Source organism: Palaemon carinicauda, chromosome 16 (genome assembly GCF_036898095.1).
Source record: "Palaemon carinicauda isolate YSFRI2023 chromosome 16, ASM3689809v2, whole genome shotgun sequence".
NCBI lineage: Eukaryota > Metazoa > Arthropoda > Malacostraca > Decapoda > Palaemonidae > Palaemon > Palaemon carinicauda.
In genome coordinates this window covers 125,271,767-125,287,046 of record NC_090740.1, presented here as the reverse complement: position 1 = coordinate 125,287,046, position 15,280 = coordinate 125,271,767, and the positions used below count along the sequence as shown (strand labels likewise).

The window sequence follows — 15,280 nt, the reverse complement described above, 5'->3', positions numbered from 1 at the left end:
TTAGAGAAACATCTAACAGCCCCACTCATAATTTCTTTACTTTCTAAAGCGCAGTAAAAGCTAAAACGTATCCCACAGCGGGGAAAATCTCTTAGGTGGCAGCTGAAAGCGATTCATGAAGCCGACATATACCGAACCTGAGAAAAACAGGTCCTACTTTGGGGATCTCGATTTCTTTCGTCATCTGTCTGTAGATATATCTATCTAGCTACTTATCTATCTATCTATCTATCTATCTGTCTATCTATCTATCTATCTATCTACTATCTATCTATCTATCTATCTATATATATATATATATATATATATATATATATATAGGGGAAGGAAGAGAAGACGGTGGATTGACGAGCTAGGAAAATTTGAGGGTATAAATTGGCATAGAAAGACCATAAAGAGATGGGTGTGGAAGGACATGACTAAGAGTAAAGTCTTTGCTTCCCTGCAGTGAACTAGCAATGGCTGATGATGATGTTGATATACGTATATGCACACTCACACACACACATACACACACACATATAAATATATGTATATATATATGTGTGTGTATTAAATCTCCAGTGGTTTCTTCAATATTACCGCATCCTACATGTACACGACAGGATCTTTAGACGGGCATCGAGCCCTCTAAGTACAATGCTACCCATCTCCACCTTGCAAGAACTTTCTGATGTCTATCCTACCCAAAGCCTCTTCCAGGACACCGCTCCAGCAGCATTTACAAGGTCTAAACTCTCCACCTTCCCCTTGGGTTGTTGTTGCCTTTGGGGCGGTAAGAGTTCTTATTATTAACGCATCCTTACTGTCCTGGTGAGGCAAGGATAAGAGGATTAGGATGGGAGGAGATAGGAGACATCCATGGGTGTATTTGTTGAGTATTAGTTTGGGAGTGGTGCGATGCATTGCTATTGAACCAATTTATACTCCGTATAAATATTGGGAACATACACGCCTTGTAATTTATAACTTCCAAAAGCATGAATAGGATTGTTTTGTTTTTATTAATTTGGGAGGGATATGTTAGGTGCTCTCTCTCTCTCTCTCTCTCTCTCTCTCTCTCTCTCTCTCTCTCTCTCTCTCTCTCTCTCTCTCTCTCTCAATGATTGAAAGTTCAAAGAGCGATGTTTGGGATTCTAACTAACTCTGCATTGTAATTTAATATATCATTAAACGGCAGTGTCAATGTCGAATTTGTAACTCAATTCACTCAAATCTCCATATTTATAGACTCATAGTTATATCACAACTATAGTCAGAAAATAAAAGTCTTTACTTCAAGATATCAGTGAAACTATATTTAATCTCAGCGATGTTTTAGAAATTATTTCCATGGAGGTAGATAAATATTTGGGTGCCCGTGGGACTTATATAGTAAGAGGCGACGAAGTTCGATTATGGGGCGGGAGGGGACACTAATGAAAAAAAATAATATATCCCTTTTTTGATGAAGTTTTAAACTTTTCAAGATGCTTTTTAGTTTCGTTTTATAAATACTTTGAAAATAAAATAATAATTCTAAATGCATACTTTTATTTTATTTTTTGGAGGGTCCCATCTCTTGGAAGCCCCCGGCAGGGGGTGGGGGGCAATTTTCAAAATAGTCCCCCTCCGCCCCCATCCCCTTACCTATGCCACGGAGTTACTATTACGTCATGAAATATATCCCATTTTGGCAAATAATTTATGTTCTGCGAAGGACTTAATCCCAATTTTCCATTTTCAAAATAGGAAAGGTTAAAAATTGTGAGTGCTGTAAATAGTTAACATTTAAGTGATGGTTCTTGGAGAAAGCTTTAAGTCACATCTCACGTATATCTCATAATAAATTTTCTGGAAGTGAAAATACGGAAAATTTCATCATGATAGTCAATTGTTAGACATTAGAGCTCTTTCATTTTTTATTAATATAAAATTATAATGATTTACAATCATTTATAAAGTTTTTAATTTTCAAAATACGAAAGATTAAAAATAACAAGTGTTGAAAATTTCATCTTGATATTCAACTGATAGACATTAGATCTCTTTCATTCTTTATTAATGTAAAATTACAATGATTTACAATCATTTACAAAGTTTTTAATTTTCGAAATAGGAAAGATTACTAATTACAAGTGTTGAAAGTTGCCTCTTGAAATTCAATTGATAGACATTAGATCTCTTTTTTTTAATGTAAATTTATGATGATTTATAATCACTTATAAAGTTTCAAATTTTCAAAATATGGAAGATTAAAAATTACAAGTGTTGAAAGTCGCCTCTTGAAATTCAATTGTTAGACATTAGATCTCTTTTATTTTATTTTTTTATTATTGTAAATTTATGATGATTTATAATCATCTATAAAGTTTTAAATTTTCAAAATATGGAAGATCAAAAATTACAAGCGCTGAAAGTTCCGAAACATAAATTAACTATATTCAACCTATGATTGCTGGAGTTCATCTTCAAGATTCAACTCGCGTCTTTCTCTGGAAGAAGAATTTCTCATCATAATTAATTTTCTGGAACTGAAAATATGGAAAACATCATCTTGATATTCAATTGTCAAACATTAAATCGTTTTTATTTTTCATTTATGTAAATTTATAATCATTATTTTCTTTATGTCTTAAGTCAAGATATGGACTAGTGAGATGCTAAGATATAAATATTATAAAAAAAAAAAAGTTTATAGTTTTCATTTTTGTAAATTTATAATCATTATTTTTTTTTATTTTAGGTCCAGATATGGACTAGTGAGATGCTAAGATATATGTATCATATATATATAAAAAAAATAATTTAACGCTCAAAGACACCCCCTCCCCCCCTCGACCATAAACTCCAAATAATACACACAAAAGCTTCCACAAGAATATTATAGGCATTTTTCACTCCATTAGAATTCATTAATACACAATTGGTCATCGATTTCCTTAAAAAGAAAAAAAAGAAAAAAAATGAAGAAAAAAAAGTTGATGAAAGCCATTGCGTAACGAAAGATGGACCCATTGGAATTTATTAATACACAATTAGTCATTAATTTCCTTACAAAAAAAAAAAAAATATTGATGAAACCCATTGCGTAAGGAAAGAAAGAGAGTGCCTGAGTCACGAGGAAGACCAGCCTAAGAAAACAAAGACTAATAGGAGGAGGTCTTTCAAGGGCCTTGACATTTAGAAGTAATCGATGTGCTCTGGAGAGTGTTTCTAACCAGATGTAGCTCGCTGGCAGGTTGAACACTCCTGTAATTAGGTCACTGTAGGGTACAGTCAACGCTGTAACCTTGGATTCAATTTGTATTAATTAAAATATGGCTATATCGTGTTAGAGTATTCCCTTTTCGAAAATTAAGTTGTATGGAAAATCCAGTTTCTAAATAATTAGGTCACAGTAGGGTACAGTCAGCGCTGTAACCTTGGATTCAGTTTTTATTAATTAAAATGTGGCTCTATCGAGGTAGAGTATTTCCTTTTGGAAAATTAAGTATTTTTGGAAAGTCAAGTTTCTAAATAAGAGATGAATAAAAACTACTTAATTTTTACAAACATAGACGATGTATTTTTTTTTTTTTAATATTTTCGTATTGTCATTCAGACAATAGAACATTCATATAGGCATTCTTCCTTTCCTTCATACAATGGTAAAATACAAAATGACTGGAGGACATTATCAAGAGAACTACAATACTGCAATTAAGTGACTTAGTAATAGTACAATTCAGGTATACAAATTAACTTTTTTAGCATTATTTTTTTTTTTTTAACATCCTGTGAAGCTAACCTAAGTGTCTTTCGTCCTACAGCATGCGGCGGGGCCTCAGCCTGCGGCGGGAGGAGAGAGACGAGCTTCGGCCCCTGTTCTTCACTCCGGCACCAAGTTCAGACATGGCCTCCTACAGCTCATGATCCATACTATCGATCCACTACACGACGGTAGGTACAGATGCCTCCTCCTCCTCCTCCTCCTCCTCCTCCTCCTCCTCCTCCTCCTCCTCCTCCTCCTCCTTACCTCTCTCATTTCCCCATCTTCATAACCCCTTCGGATTCTTTATGATCCCCGAAATTCTCCTGTGTCTTCTCCCTTCTCCTTCCTTTTATCCTTCCTCTGAGTTATTGCTTTCTTCCTGTCTCTACCCTTCTACCCCCTCACCTTCCACGCACACACACCTCTTCTGCCTGCACCTCCTGCTTCTCCTTAAGAACCACCATCAAAGAGCCTGACGCTACTGCTGCAACTAATGTGATGTTTCAACAGAAAGAGGTATGATTGGAGAGCCCCGTTTCCTTCGGGGCTGACGACAACGGTATTGAAATAGCAAAGGTATTTCGTCATTTGGGCTTGTTTCTTTAAGTACGATCTACTTAATCTCCTTAATTCAACCCTACATTCGTGTTATTGTTGTTTATTTGGTTCGTTGGTTGTTTACTTGTTTACTTTTTTGGTCTCAGTGATTTCCCCTGAACCTGTAGTTGAAAATATAATTCAAATACTTTTTCATTGGGATCGATTGTCCATAAGCGGTTAATTTTTCCAAGAATTATTATCCAACGAGTTTTTCATATCAGCCAACGGCAACTATGGGGAAAAGAAAACTGGAATGAGAGATTTCAGCTGCTGATTTCTTTTAGTCATTAAAGATCTTCTGTTAACGACATCGATGGATGCAAATGTAAACCTTTTAAAACGAACGATATTTTTGTAATTTCTAGTTCAGCATATGGCATTTATTTACTCTTGGAAATGGCAGGATTCGCTAGAACGGCCCACCTTTACTTGGCTTCGTTGTCTCATCCTCTTTCCTTACATTATTAGCATTCCCAAAGTTATTTATTTGTCCTTTTATATTTTCGTATTTCTATCAAAATATCCGACTCCAAGAGCTCAGTTACGCATATCCTACGTCTTAAAGGGTAATGTTATAACTGCATGTTTTGTTCTATAATTCAAAATTATTTTTCCATTATCATTTAGAACCTAACAAACCCAACCCCCTCCCATTCCACACCTCCATTCACCAACCACACCCCCCTCCCTCCCCCTCCCCCTCTTTGGTTTCATGATTATCGTTAATGGCCTAAACATATGCTCGACTTTCTTGAAGAGAGAAACTAGCCCCAGCATCCATCTTATGCCACAAGGAGGATTAATTGTGGTAAGTGCTCTTGCCTCTCCCTTGTGTGCTTTTGATCCTTTATATTCTTTTTTTATTTCTCTTTTTTTTCTGTGTATTCCATTATGTCAGTAGAGCAGTGAGCAGCCAACTTTAAGAAGGAATAGTATTTATGTTTATTTCTTTCTCTGTCGAAGGAAGGATTAGAAAATGTGTAGAAACTTCAACTTATATGTGTACATGAAGATAAGAGCATGCAAGTATATGAAAATACAGTAGAAGAATATCAATGAACATATACATACACATAAAAGTCTAGAGGGATTACTGATATACAAATACATACAAATTGATGAATATTGGTTATTTATACTAGGAGAGATTTATTCGTAAATTTTCAGATACCCGCAAATTTCATTATTCGTCTTTCTACTTTATAACTGGGTTTATTCAAAACGATCATGAAAGAAAATTGGGCTGAAACATTTATTTCCCAAAATTAAATATTCTACTTTATAATCGAGTTTATTTATACCGACCAAGAAAGAAAATTGGGCTGGGGTATTTTTGGCCAAAAATAAAATAGATTATAGTAGCAATATTGGTACAAATTCTTGTAAATTTCAGGGATCATTTATAAAGTAAAAACTGTGATAAATTCAATAATATAGCACCTACGAAGGGAAGGTATTAGCAATTAAAGTTATTACACAACTTATTCTTTTTTCAAGTACTCGTTTTATAATACATCAACAAAGTTACATTCTTACAATTGATCTTAAGCCCCTAAACCCAATACCAGCCAATTTGAAATCCTTCAACGCTTCCAAATGATCAGTAACCCTTTGAATCTCAGTCTACGAGGTGGCTGATAGATACTAAGAGAAAGGCGATGTGAAAACGAGTAAAGATGATTCAAATAATGACGAGCTTAAATACAAGCAATTGGAAGCAACAACGTCATAAAAAAAATCAAACAATCTGAAATATGCAATGGAAAGCTTAAATAGATTTTTCTAGTATCAGTTCGTGAGAGAGCGAGAGATATGAATAAGCAATAGCATCACAGTGTATGAAACACATTATTATTATTATTATTATTATTATTATTATTATTATTATTATCATTATTATTAAATGCTAAGCTACAACCCTAGTTGGAAAAGCAGGATGCTATAAGCTAAGAGGCCCCAACAGGGAAAATAGCCCAGTGAAGAAAGGAAACAAGGAAAAATAAAATAATAGTAACAACATTGAAATAAATATTTCCTGTATAAACTATAAAAACTTTAACAAAACAAGAGGAAGAGAAACTAGATAGAACAGTGTGCAAAAGTGTACCCTCAAGCAAGAGAACTCTAACCTAAGACAGTGGAAGACCATGGTACAGAGGCTATGACACTACCCAAGACTAGAGAACAATGGTTTGATTTTGGAGTGTCCTTCTCCTAGAAGAGCTGCTTACCACAGCTAAAGAGTCTCTTCTACCCTTACGAAGAGGAAAGTAGCCACTGAACAATTACATTGCAGTAGTTAATCCATTGGGTGAAGAAGAATTGTTTTGTAATCTCAGTGTTGTCAGGTGTATGAGGACAGAGAAGAATCTGTAAAGAATAGGCCAGACTATTCGGCGAGTGTGTAGGCAAAGGGAAAGAACCGTAACCAGACTGAAGGGTCCAATGTAGTATTGTCTGGCCAGTCAAAGGACCCCATAACTCTCTAGCAGTAGTATCTCAACTGGCGGCTGGTGCCCTGGCCAAACTATTACTACATGCAGTATATCAGTCATCTAAGAGCTCTAGAAAATATTTTTCTCCAAATATCCTGAATATTTCCAACACTTCTTCAACATTGAATGCTTTGCCACCATGCTTCAATATTCTCCTAAACAATTTCACGGGAATATCCACCTGTCCAGCTCAGTAAGGGTGTAACAGGGTGTAGGATACTTCCTCAGAGCGAGCTGTGCCATCATCTTTTTTTTTTTTTTTTTGTCAAACTCTAAACCTTAAGGCTGACTAGGCCTAATGCTGGTCATTTGTTCATAGTTTCCCCCTTTTTCAAACCTTCCAGCTTTATATAGTGGAGTAGTAATATGTTCGCCTATCATTTATATGGGAAGGCCACTGTTGTGGTTGGGTACCACAATGGGGGGTTAACCTTGCCCAGCTGACCTTCTGGTGAGCATATATTCTGATGAAACTGGAACTGACACAAGGCACCTTTGAAAAGCTGCTGCGTTTTTCTAACATTTCTTCGTTTTCCCAAATCCTTTGAAAATGCTTCGATAAACTATTCACAATTTCGAAATGTTCGGAACTACGACAGCTTTTCTTAACTATTTTGGTATTTTTCAATCCATTCATTTAAACAAATTCTGTTTAATTTTCCGCGTTCATAAAATCATTTCCCCAATATAATAACGAACAAGTGATTGGATATAAATATATATATATATATATATATATATATATATATATATATATATATATATATATATATATATATACATATATATTTACATATAAATATATATATATAAATATATATATATATACACATACACACACACACACACACATATATATATATACATATATATATATATATATATATATATATATATATATATATATATATATTTCCGGTCAGACTCAGTGGCATTGCCAAACGTATAACTGCTCGCTCTCAGGTAGAGGGAAGAGGGAGTAGATACACCTTGGTGAGAGGGTGATGCATGTGTGTGCATATCTATGCAAATAATTAGCCAACATTTCTTACGGGTCGTGTACACAAGTTTTTTTTATAGCTGACGCGGTGTAAATTTAACTCAACACCAACATTATACATTTAATAAGTAAGAAGACTCTCTCATGATTTATATTACAAAATTCCAGTCCTCCGATAATTAAACTCCAAAAATAATAATACCAAAGTGTTAGGTTGACATATGAACCAACATTCATTCAGCTAAGCTATAGTTTCCTCATATAAAGAAAACCCGGTATATATGCCTTTGACATTACATCAGTTTTATTATCCTGATATCGTTTTATTCCTTATATATGAGAGTATAAAAAAATCTTAAAGGATAAAATTTCCAATTTATAGGCAACTACTCCTATCGACTAACCAAAGCTTTTGAGCCTGAATAAAATAATGTGCCATATCCAAAATAACAGTTCGGATCCAAAATAACAGTTCGCATTCAAAATAACAGTTCGCATCCAAAATAACAGTTCGCATCCAAAATAACAGTTCGGATCCAAAATAACTGTTCTCATCTAAAATAATAATTTTCACTCAAAATAGCAGTCCATATCCAAAATAACAGTTCGTATCCAAAATAATGATTCACATCCAAACTCACGGTTCGCATCCAAAATAACAATTCCCATTCAAAATAACAGTTCGTCTCCAAAATGACGGTTCGAATCCAAAATAACTGTTCTCATCTAAAATAATAATTTGCACTCAAAATAACAGTCCATATCCAAAATAACAGTTCGTATCCAAAATAATGATTCACAACCAAAATCACGGTTCACATCCAAAATAATGGTTCATATTCAAAATAAAGGTCCGTATCCAAAATCACAGTTCGCATCCAAAATAAGTTCACATCCAACTATAAATTTGTAAAAAGTTAGAAATAAAAATATTTTATAGATACAAACTTATTATACGAAATAAAAAAAAAACTATTTTATTGGTATAGTTTCTTTGAAAAATAACGACATGCAATCGCACGGACACATAATCATTTTGTTTTTTCCATTATTCTAGATTTCTGTTTGCATTTATTGAATATTGAATAGCAGAAGGCTTAAGCTGCTTTCGAAAGCGAGTCACGGGAAAATAGAAACAAGTGCGCCAGATTGAATAATGTAAATTTGATTTACGAGATCATGTGTCTTTTTGATGCAGAGTATTTATTAACGTTGCTTATATACCTAGTGTACACATACGCACATGTACAAAAACACAATCACGCACACATATACATACATACATATATATATATACATATATATATATATATATATATATACCTATAAATTATACATTTTATATGTGTTTAACTATACAGTGTATATATATATATATATATATATATATATATATATATATATAATATACATATATATATATATGTATACATATAAATTATACATTTTATATGTGTTTAATTATACAGTATATATATATATATATATATATATATATATATATATATATATATAATATATATATATATATATATATATATATTCATATAAATTATACATTTTATATGTGTTTAACTATACAGTATATATATATATATATATATATATATATATATATATATATAATCTATATATATATATATGTGTGTGTGTATGAGAGAGAGAGAGAGAGAGAGAGAGAGAGAGAGAGAGAGAGAGAGAGAGAGAGAGAGAGAGAGAGAGTATGCGTGTTTATATGTTTGTGCGTATCTATGCGTTTGGCCGCATGCGAATATCCTCAAAATAACGTCGTTGTATTCTTAAATAGATTATACTCTAATGTAAGTCGAAGCTTTCCATAGACTGACTAAATCCATAGAGGATTCATTGGCTAGATTCATCAAAGGATGGCCAGTTCCTTGTGATGCGCAGTGCCTATCTAACTAAGGCAAGTGACCCGTGCCGGTCCATACTGATTCCAGTAAGATCATCCGACAGGCATCAGGAGTAGAAGCCGGAAAGACACCTTGTCTATTCCCTTAAACCCAATCCGTCACCATGCTACCAGTGATTTCATCGAACTTTATGGGGGAATATCCTCCACACCCAGAGTTGCTCATCTGCTTATATAACCGTTGGCAAACATGGATTGCTGGGATATACCGCCTAGCACTGGTGAAATCTAACTGAGGCCCTTTACGTTAATAGGCGTGGGAGGAGATGATAAGGATGATATTGAAGTTGAAGCACGATTGTTATCACCGCCTACAAATTTTACAGTAAAAGTCGTAACTTCCCCAACGTTTCTTGTTCCTCACTTCCTAATTTTCTGTTGCACTTTTTATCAGATTCTCTGATCAATTGAACAAGAAGGTTACCATGTTTCCCTATGGACCAAATGCCGGGGTATGAGGCCACGAAACAATGTTGAAAAACGAGTGAATCGAGACAAATATCTGTCAGCATGAAATAATTCCAAAATCCCTTTTTCATATTGTAATTTTCAATTTATGTCTCCTCAAAGACTTGAGACTTGTATTCCCAAAAAGGGCGTAGGCCAATGTCGTTTTCATTGGCCAAGCGTATGTCTTCAAAACCTTAGGACTTGTAGTCTAAAAAGAGGTAGGCCTATGTCGTTTTCATTGGCCAATCACACGTCTCATCAAAACATAGAAACGGTAAAACTAACAATGAAGTTTCCCATTTTCTCATTTTTTTTTACTTGATCAAATATTTCGCTTTAAAAAGGAAAGACAATTAATATACAGCAAAACTTTTTTTTCTGAAACAAAAAATACTTTCAAAATTTCACTAAATTGCGGAAAGTTTCATGAGCCTGGAATAACATAGGACCAGTTTTCCGGAATTTTCGCTGAGAAGACGTTTTTGCGTTCGCACCCAACGAACTAATGAACAATCAGGGAATTTAATGTCTGAAAGAGTGAGGTTAGCGGAGTGTCATGGGTGTTATTTTTATAAATCGAGGCATTTCCATATATGGAAGATGAACAAAGCCAATGACTCCAAATAATTTCACAAAGGTTGTATGAAAGGTACCAATGTTATGGATAGAAGATATGTGAATGATACGGAATGAATTAATCGAATTATTATTATTATTATTATTATTATTATTATTATTATTATTATTATTATTATCATTATTATTATCATTATTATTAAATGCTAAGCTACAACCCTAGTTGGAAAAGCAGAATGCTATAAGCCCAGGGGCTCCAACAGGGAAAATAGCCCAGTGAGGAAAGGAAATAAGGAAAAATAAATTATTTTAAGAATAGTAACAACATTAAAATAAATATTTCCTATATAAACCATAAAAACTTGAACAAAACAAGAGGAAGAGAAACTAGATATTTCAAAAAAATCAATAAACATACAGCATAAAAGGCAGTTGAGAACTAATGTTTGCTTGTAGTAATTGAACAAAAGTCTATAAGAAAAAGGCCAGATTAATTTTCTCTTAAAAGTTCCAACGCCCAGAAAGCAGATGACTAAATTGTAGATCTTAGACTTCAAAAGAAGCACAAGACGCAAAATTTGATAACATCAGTTCCTTGTTTAAATATAAATCATGTCAAAAGTGGAAACTTCTCTTCCTATATCCTTATTTCATTACGAAATAAAGCATCCACAATGCCAATGTATTCAGTATCGAAAAAAAGTACATATTAGAATAATGAAAATTATTACTATTATTATCATTATTAAAATTATTAATATTCTTATTATCATTATTATTATTATTATTATTATTATCATTATTATTATTATTATTATTATTATTATTATTATTATTATTAAAATAATGTGATGCAAAGATTTGAAACTGGAGACGTCACGGATAAAGACGAGGTTCATTGAAACATTATTATTATTATTATTATTATTATTATTATTATTATTATTATTATTATTATTATTATTACTTGCCAAACTACAAACCTAGCTGGAAAAGCAGGATGCTATAAGCCAGGGGCCCCAACAGGGAAAATAGCTGAGTGAGGAAAGGAAAAAGGAAAAATAAAATATTTTAAGGAGTAACAACATTAAAATATATATTTCCTATATAAACTACAAAAACTTTAACAAAACAAGAGGAAGAGAAATTAGATAGAATAGTGTGCCCGAGTGTACCTTCAAGTAAGAGAAGCCTAACCCAAGACAGTAGGTACAGAGGCTATGGCATTCTATGTTTTATGTATACCAAGAGAATCTTGTAGTAAGATATGATATCAAATTACCCACTCTCTTTGTTGGTAACATCAAGCCTTGTGAAATATTATATTCAGAATCAAATATAGTGAAGGCTCCTTATAGTGAATCATGAAGATTGTTTCCTAAATCATTATTATTATTATTATTATTATTATTATTATTATTATTATTATTATTACTATTATTATTATCATCACCTTCATTATTATTATTATTATTATTATTATTATTATCATTATTATTATTATTATTATTATCATTATTATTACTACTACTACTACAAGCTAAGCTACAACCCTAGTTGGAAAAACAAGATGCTATAAGCCCAAGGGCTCCAACAAGATAAAATAGCCCAGTGAGGAAAGGTAACAAAGAAATAAATAAACTATGTAAAATAATGAGCGATTAAAATAAAATATTTTAAGAAAAATAACAACATTAAATTATATCTTTCATTAATGAAAAAATAAAACTTTAATAAAGAGGAAGAGAAATAAGATAGAATAGTGTGCCCGAGTGTACCCTCAAGCAAGAGAACTCTAACCCAAGACAGTAGAAGGCCATGGAACAGAGGCTATAGTACTACCCAAGACTAGAGAATGAAAGTCTGATTTTGGAGTGTAAGGAATAGTTTTTAAACTTTGCCTTATATCAGACATGAGATAGATTTCCAAACGTGTAAAGTAAACGTTTTATCTATACAGTTCTATTATCAATTGAGAGTGGTTATAATTAAAATAATGTGGTCTGTTTAACCAGTTACAATCTGGTGTTGAATTTATTTTTGATATTCGTCTCAAATTCGACAAATTAAAGGCCATAAATCGCACAAGCATATTTTCGGTAAGATTTTAGCATCGCTTTACCATACTCAGTATTGGTAAAGAATTTGACATTTTAGCAGAAATCTTTGTTGGAAAAACGAAAGACATCAGTGTGAACTTAATAAGAATAGTATTAGGTTAAGCAGGTTTCGGCATTAGTAGCAAAATATCAAGATACGCCGTGGAAATTCCTACTTAGCTGAAATTAGGAGTTATTTAATCAAGGGCAGAGCTTCCGCAAAACTGAATACGTCACTGAAGTTTCGTAACATAAACACACTCACGAATACACACACACACACACACATATATATATATATATATATATACATATATATACATATATGTATATATATGTGTATATATATATATATATATATATCATAAAATCAGACAATGGCTGGTTTATGTAAAACTTGGAAACCAAATCATATAAATCCAGGCTAAATATCAGTTTAGTGAGGTCTGTAACTGGACATGAGACGTGGTATGACAATGAAACAATCTCCAACAGATTTAGTAGATTTAAGAACAAAGCCCTCAGAAAAATATTGGCAATTAAATGGCGGGAAAGGATTAGATATCAAACTATAAGAGAGATTACTCGAGTGCCGTATGTGAATAAGATCATGGTGGGGGGTAGGAGATGATTAGGGCACGCTCTTCGCCCTTCCCAAGAGAGATTAGTTCACCAAACATTTAACTCAGCTCCACAAGGCACTAGGATAGTTGGAAGACCCAGGTCTACATACCTGAGAACTATGAAACATGAAGTGGAAGATGATGAGTGGAGAAGTATGGAATTAAAAGCTCAAGATAGAGACGACTGGTGAAATCTAACCCAGACCCTATGTGTCAATAGGCACAAGAGATGATGATGATGATGATGATGAGGGTGATGATGATGATATATGTGTGTGTGCATATACTGTATATATATAAATATATATATATATATATATATAAATATATGTATATATATATACACATATATATATATATATATGTGTGTGTGTGTGTGTGTGTGTGTATTCATATAAGCCATATCAGAGACCCAAGGAGGAATTAACTTTCATGATAATAGCTTCTGGTCGGCCAAGGATTCGAACTCGGATCAAGGAAACTGAGGTTCCAGTGAATTAACACCGGCCCACAAAATATATATACATATATATATATATATATATATATCACTTCTTTATTTATTAGTACTCATATTAACCTAAACCTGAAGAGTAACCCACTAAAACTACAAGAACATCCTCTATCACTCCTTTGAAGGAAGTACCTCCGCTGGTGTTTTACGTAACCACGATATCTCTTTTCTTTTTCCCTTGACATTGCAATGACATCTGTGTAATGTTATAGCGTGTCAGCCGTTCCCCAATTATAGTGTTCAGCTGCACGCCATACCGCGCTCATGTTTAGTAACTGACCTAATCTCAGTCCTGGAATCTGAGTAGACGAAAGGACGAGCAATCTAGTGACCCTCCTTACTACTACTACTACTACTACTACTACTATTATTATTATTATTATTATTATTATTATTGGCTAAGCCACAACCCTAGTTGGAAAAGCAACATGCTATGAGCCCAAGAGCTCCAACAGGGAAAAATAGCTCAGTGAGGAACGAAAATAAGGAAATAAATAAACGATATGAGAAATATGGAACAATCAAATTAATATATTAAAAAAGGGTAAAACCATCAAAACAGATATTTCATATATAAACTATAAAAAGGCTTATATCAGCCTGTTCAACATAAAAACATTTGCTGCAAGTTTGAACTTATGAAGTTCTACCGATTCAACTACTCGATTAGGAAGATCATTCCATAACATGATCATAGCTGGAATAAAACTTCTAGAATATTGTGTAATATTGAGCCTTATGATGGAGAAGGCCTGACTATTAGAATTAACTGCATGCCTAGTATTACGAACAGGATGGAACTGTCCGGGAAGATCTGAATGTAAAGTATGGTCAGAATTATGAAAAATGTTATGCACCATACATAACGAACTAATTGAAAGACAGTGCCAAAGATTAATATGTAGATCAGGAATAAGATATTTAATAGACCGTAAAGGAAAAATGAAATGGGGAAAAATTTCTGTAACATTTTCCCAGCGGCACGTTGCTATATCTTATATAAGAAGAGAGAGAGAGAGAGAGAGAGAGAGAGAGGAGAGAGAGAGAGAGAGAGAGAGAGAGAGAGAGAGAGAGATAAATATGGTACTTTCAAAGCGGCGTGTTGCTATAATCTCATATAAGAAGAGAGAGAGAGAGAGAGAGAGAGAGAGAGAGAGAGAGAGAGAGAGAGAGAGAGAGAGAGAGAGAGAGAGAGAGAGAGAAATTAATCTGATACTTTCCCAGCGGAATGTTACTATAATCTTATATAAGAAGAGA

At 33.2% G+C, this 15,280-nt stretch overlaps 1 protein-coding gene across 7 annotated transcripts in view; it reads left to right on the top strand.

Moving 5' to 3' along the window:
• Positions 1-15,280, top strand: part of LOC137655857 (sodium/potassium/calcium exchanger Nckx30C-like) — a 705,766-nt gene that overhangs the window by 564,243 nt on the left and 126,243 nt on the right. For all 7 annotated transcript variants that reach the window (XM_068390052.1, XM_068390051.1, XM_068390050.1 and 4 more), the window contains one exon: positions 3,792-3,921. In XM_068390052.1, coding sequence (XP_068246153.1) covers positions 3,792-3,921 — 130 coding nt within the window. The remainder of the gene's footprint in view (positions 1-3,791; positions 3,922-15,280) is intronic.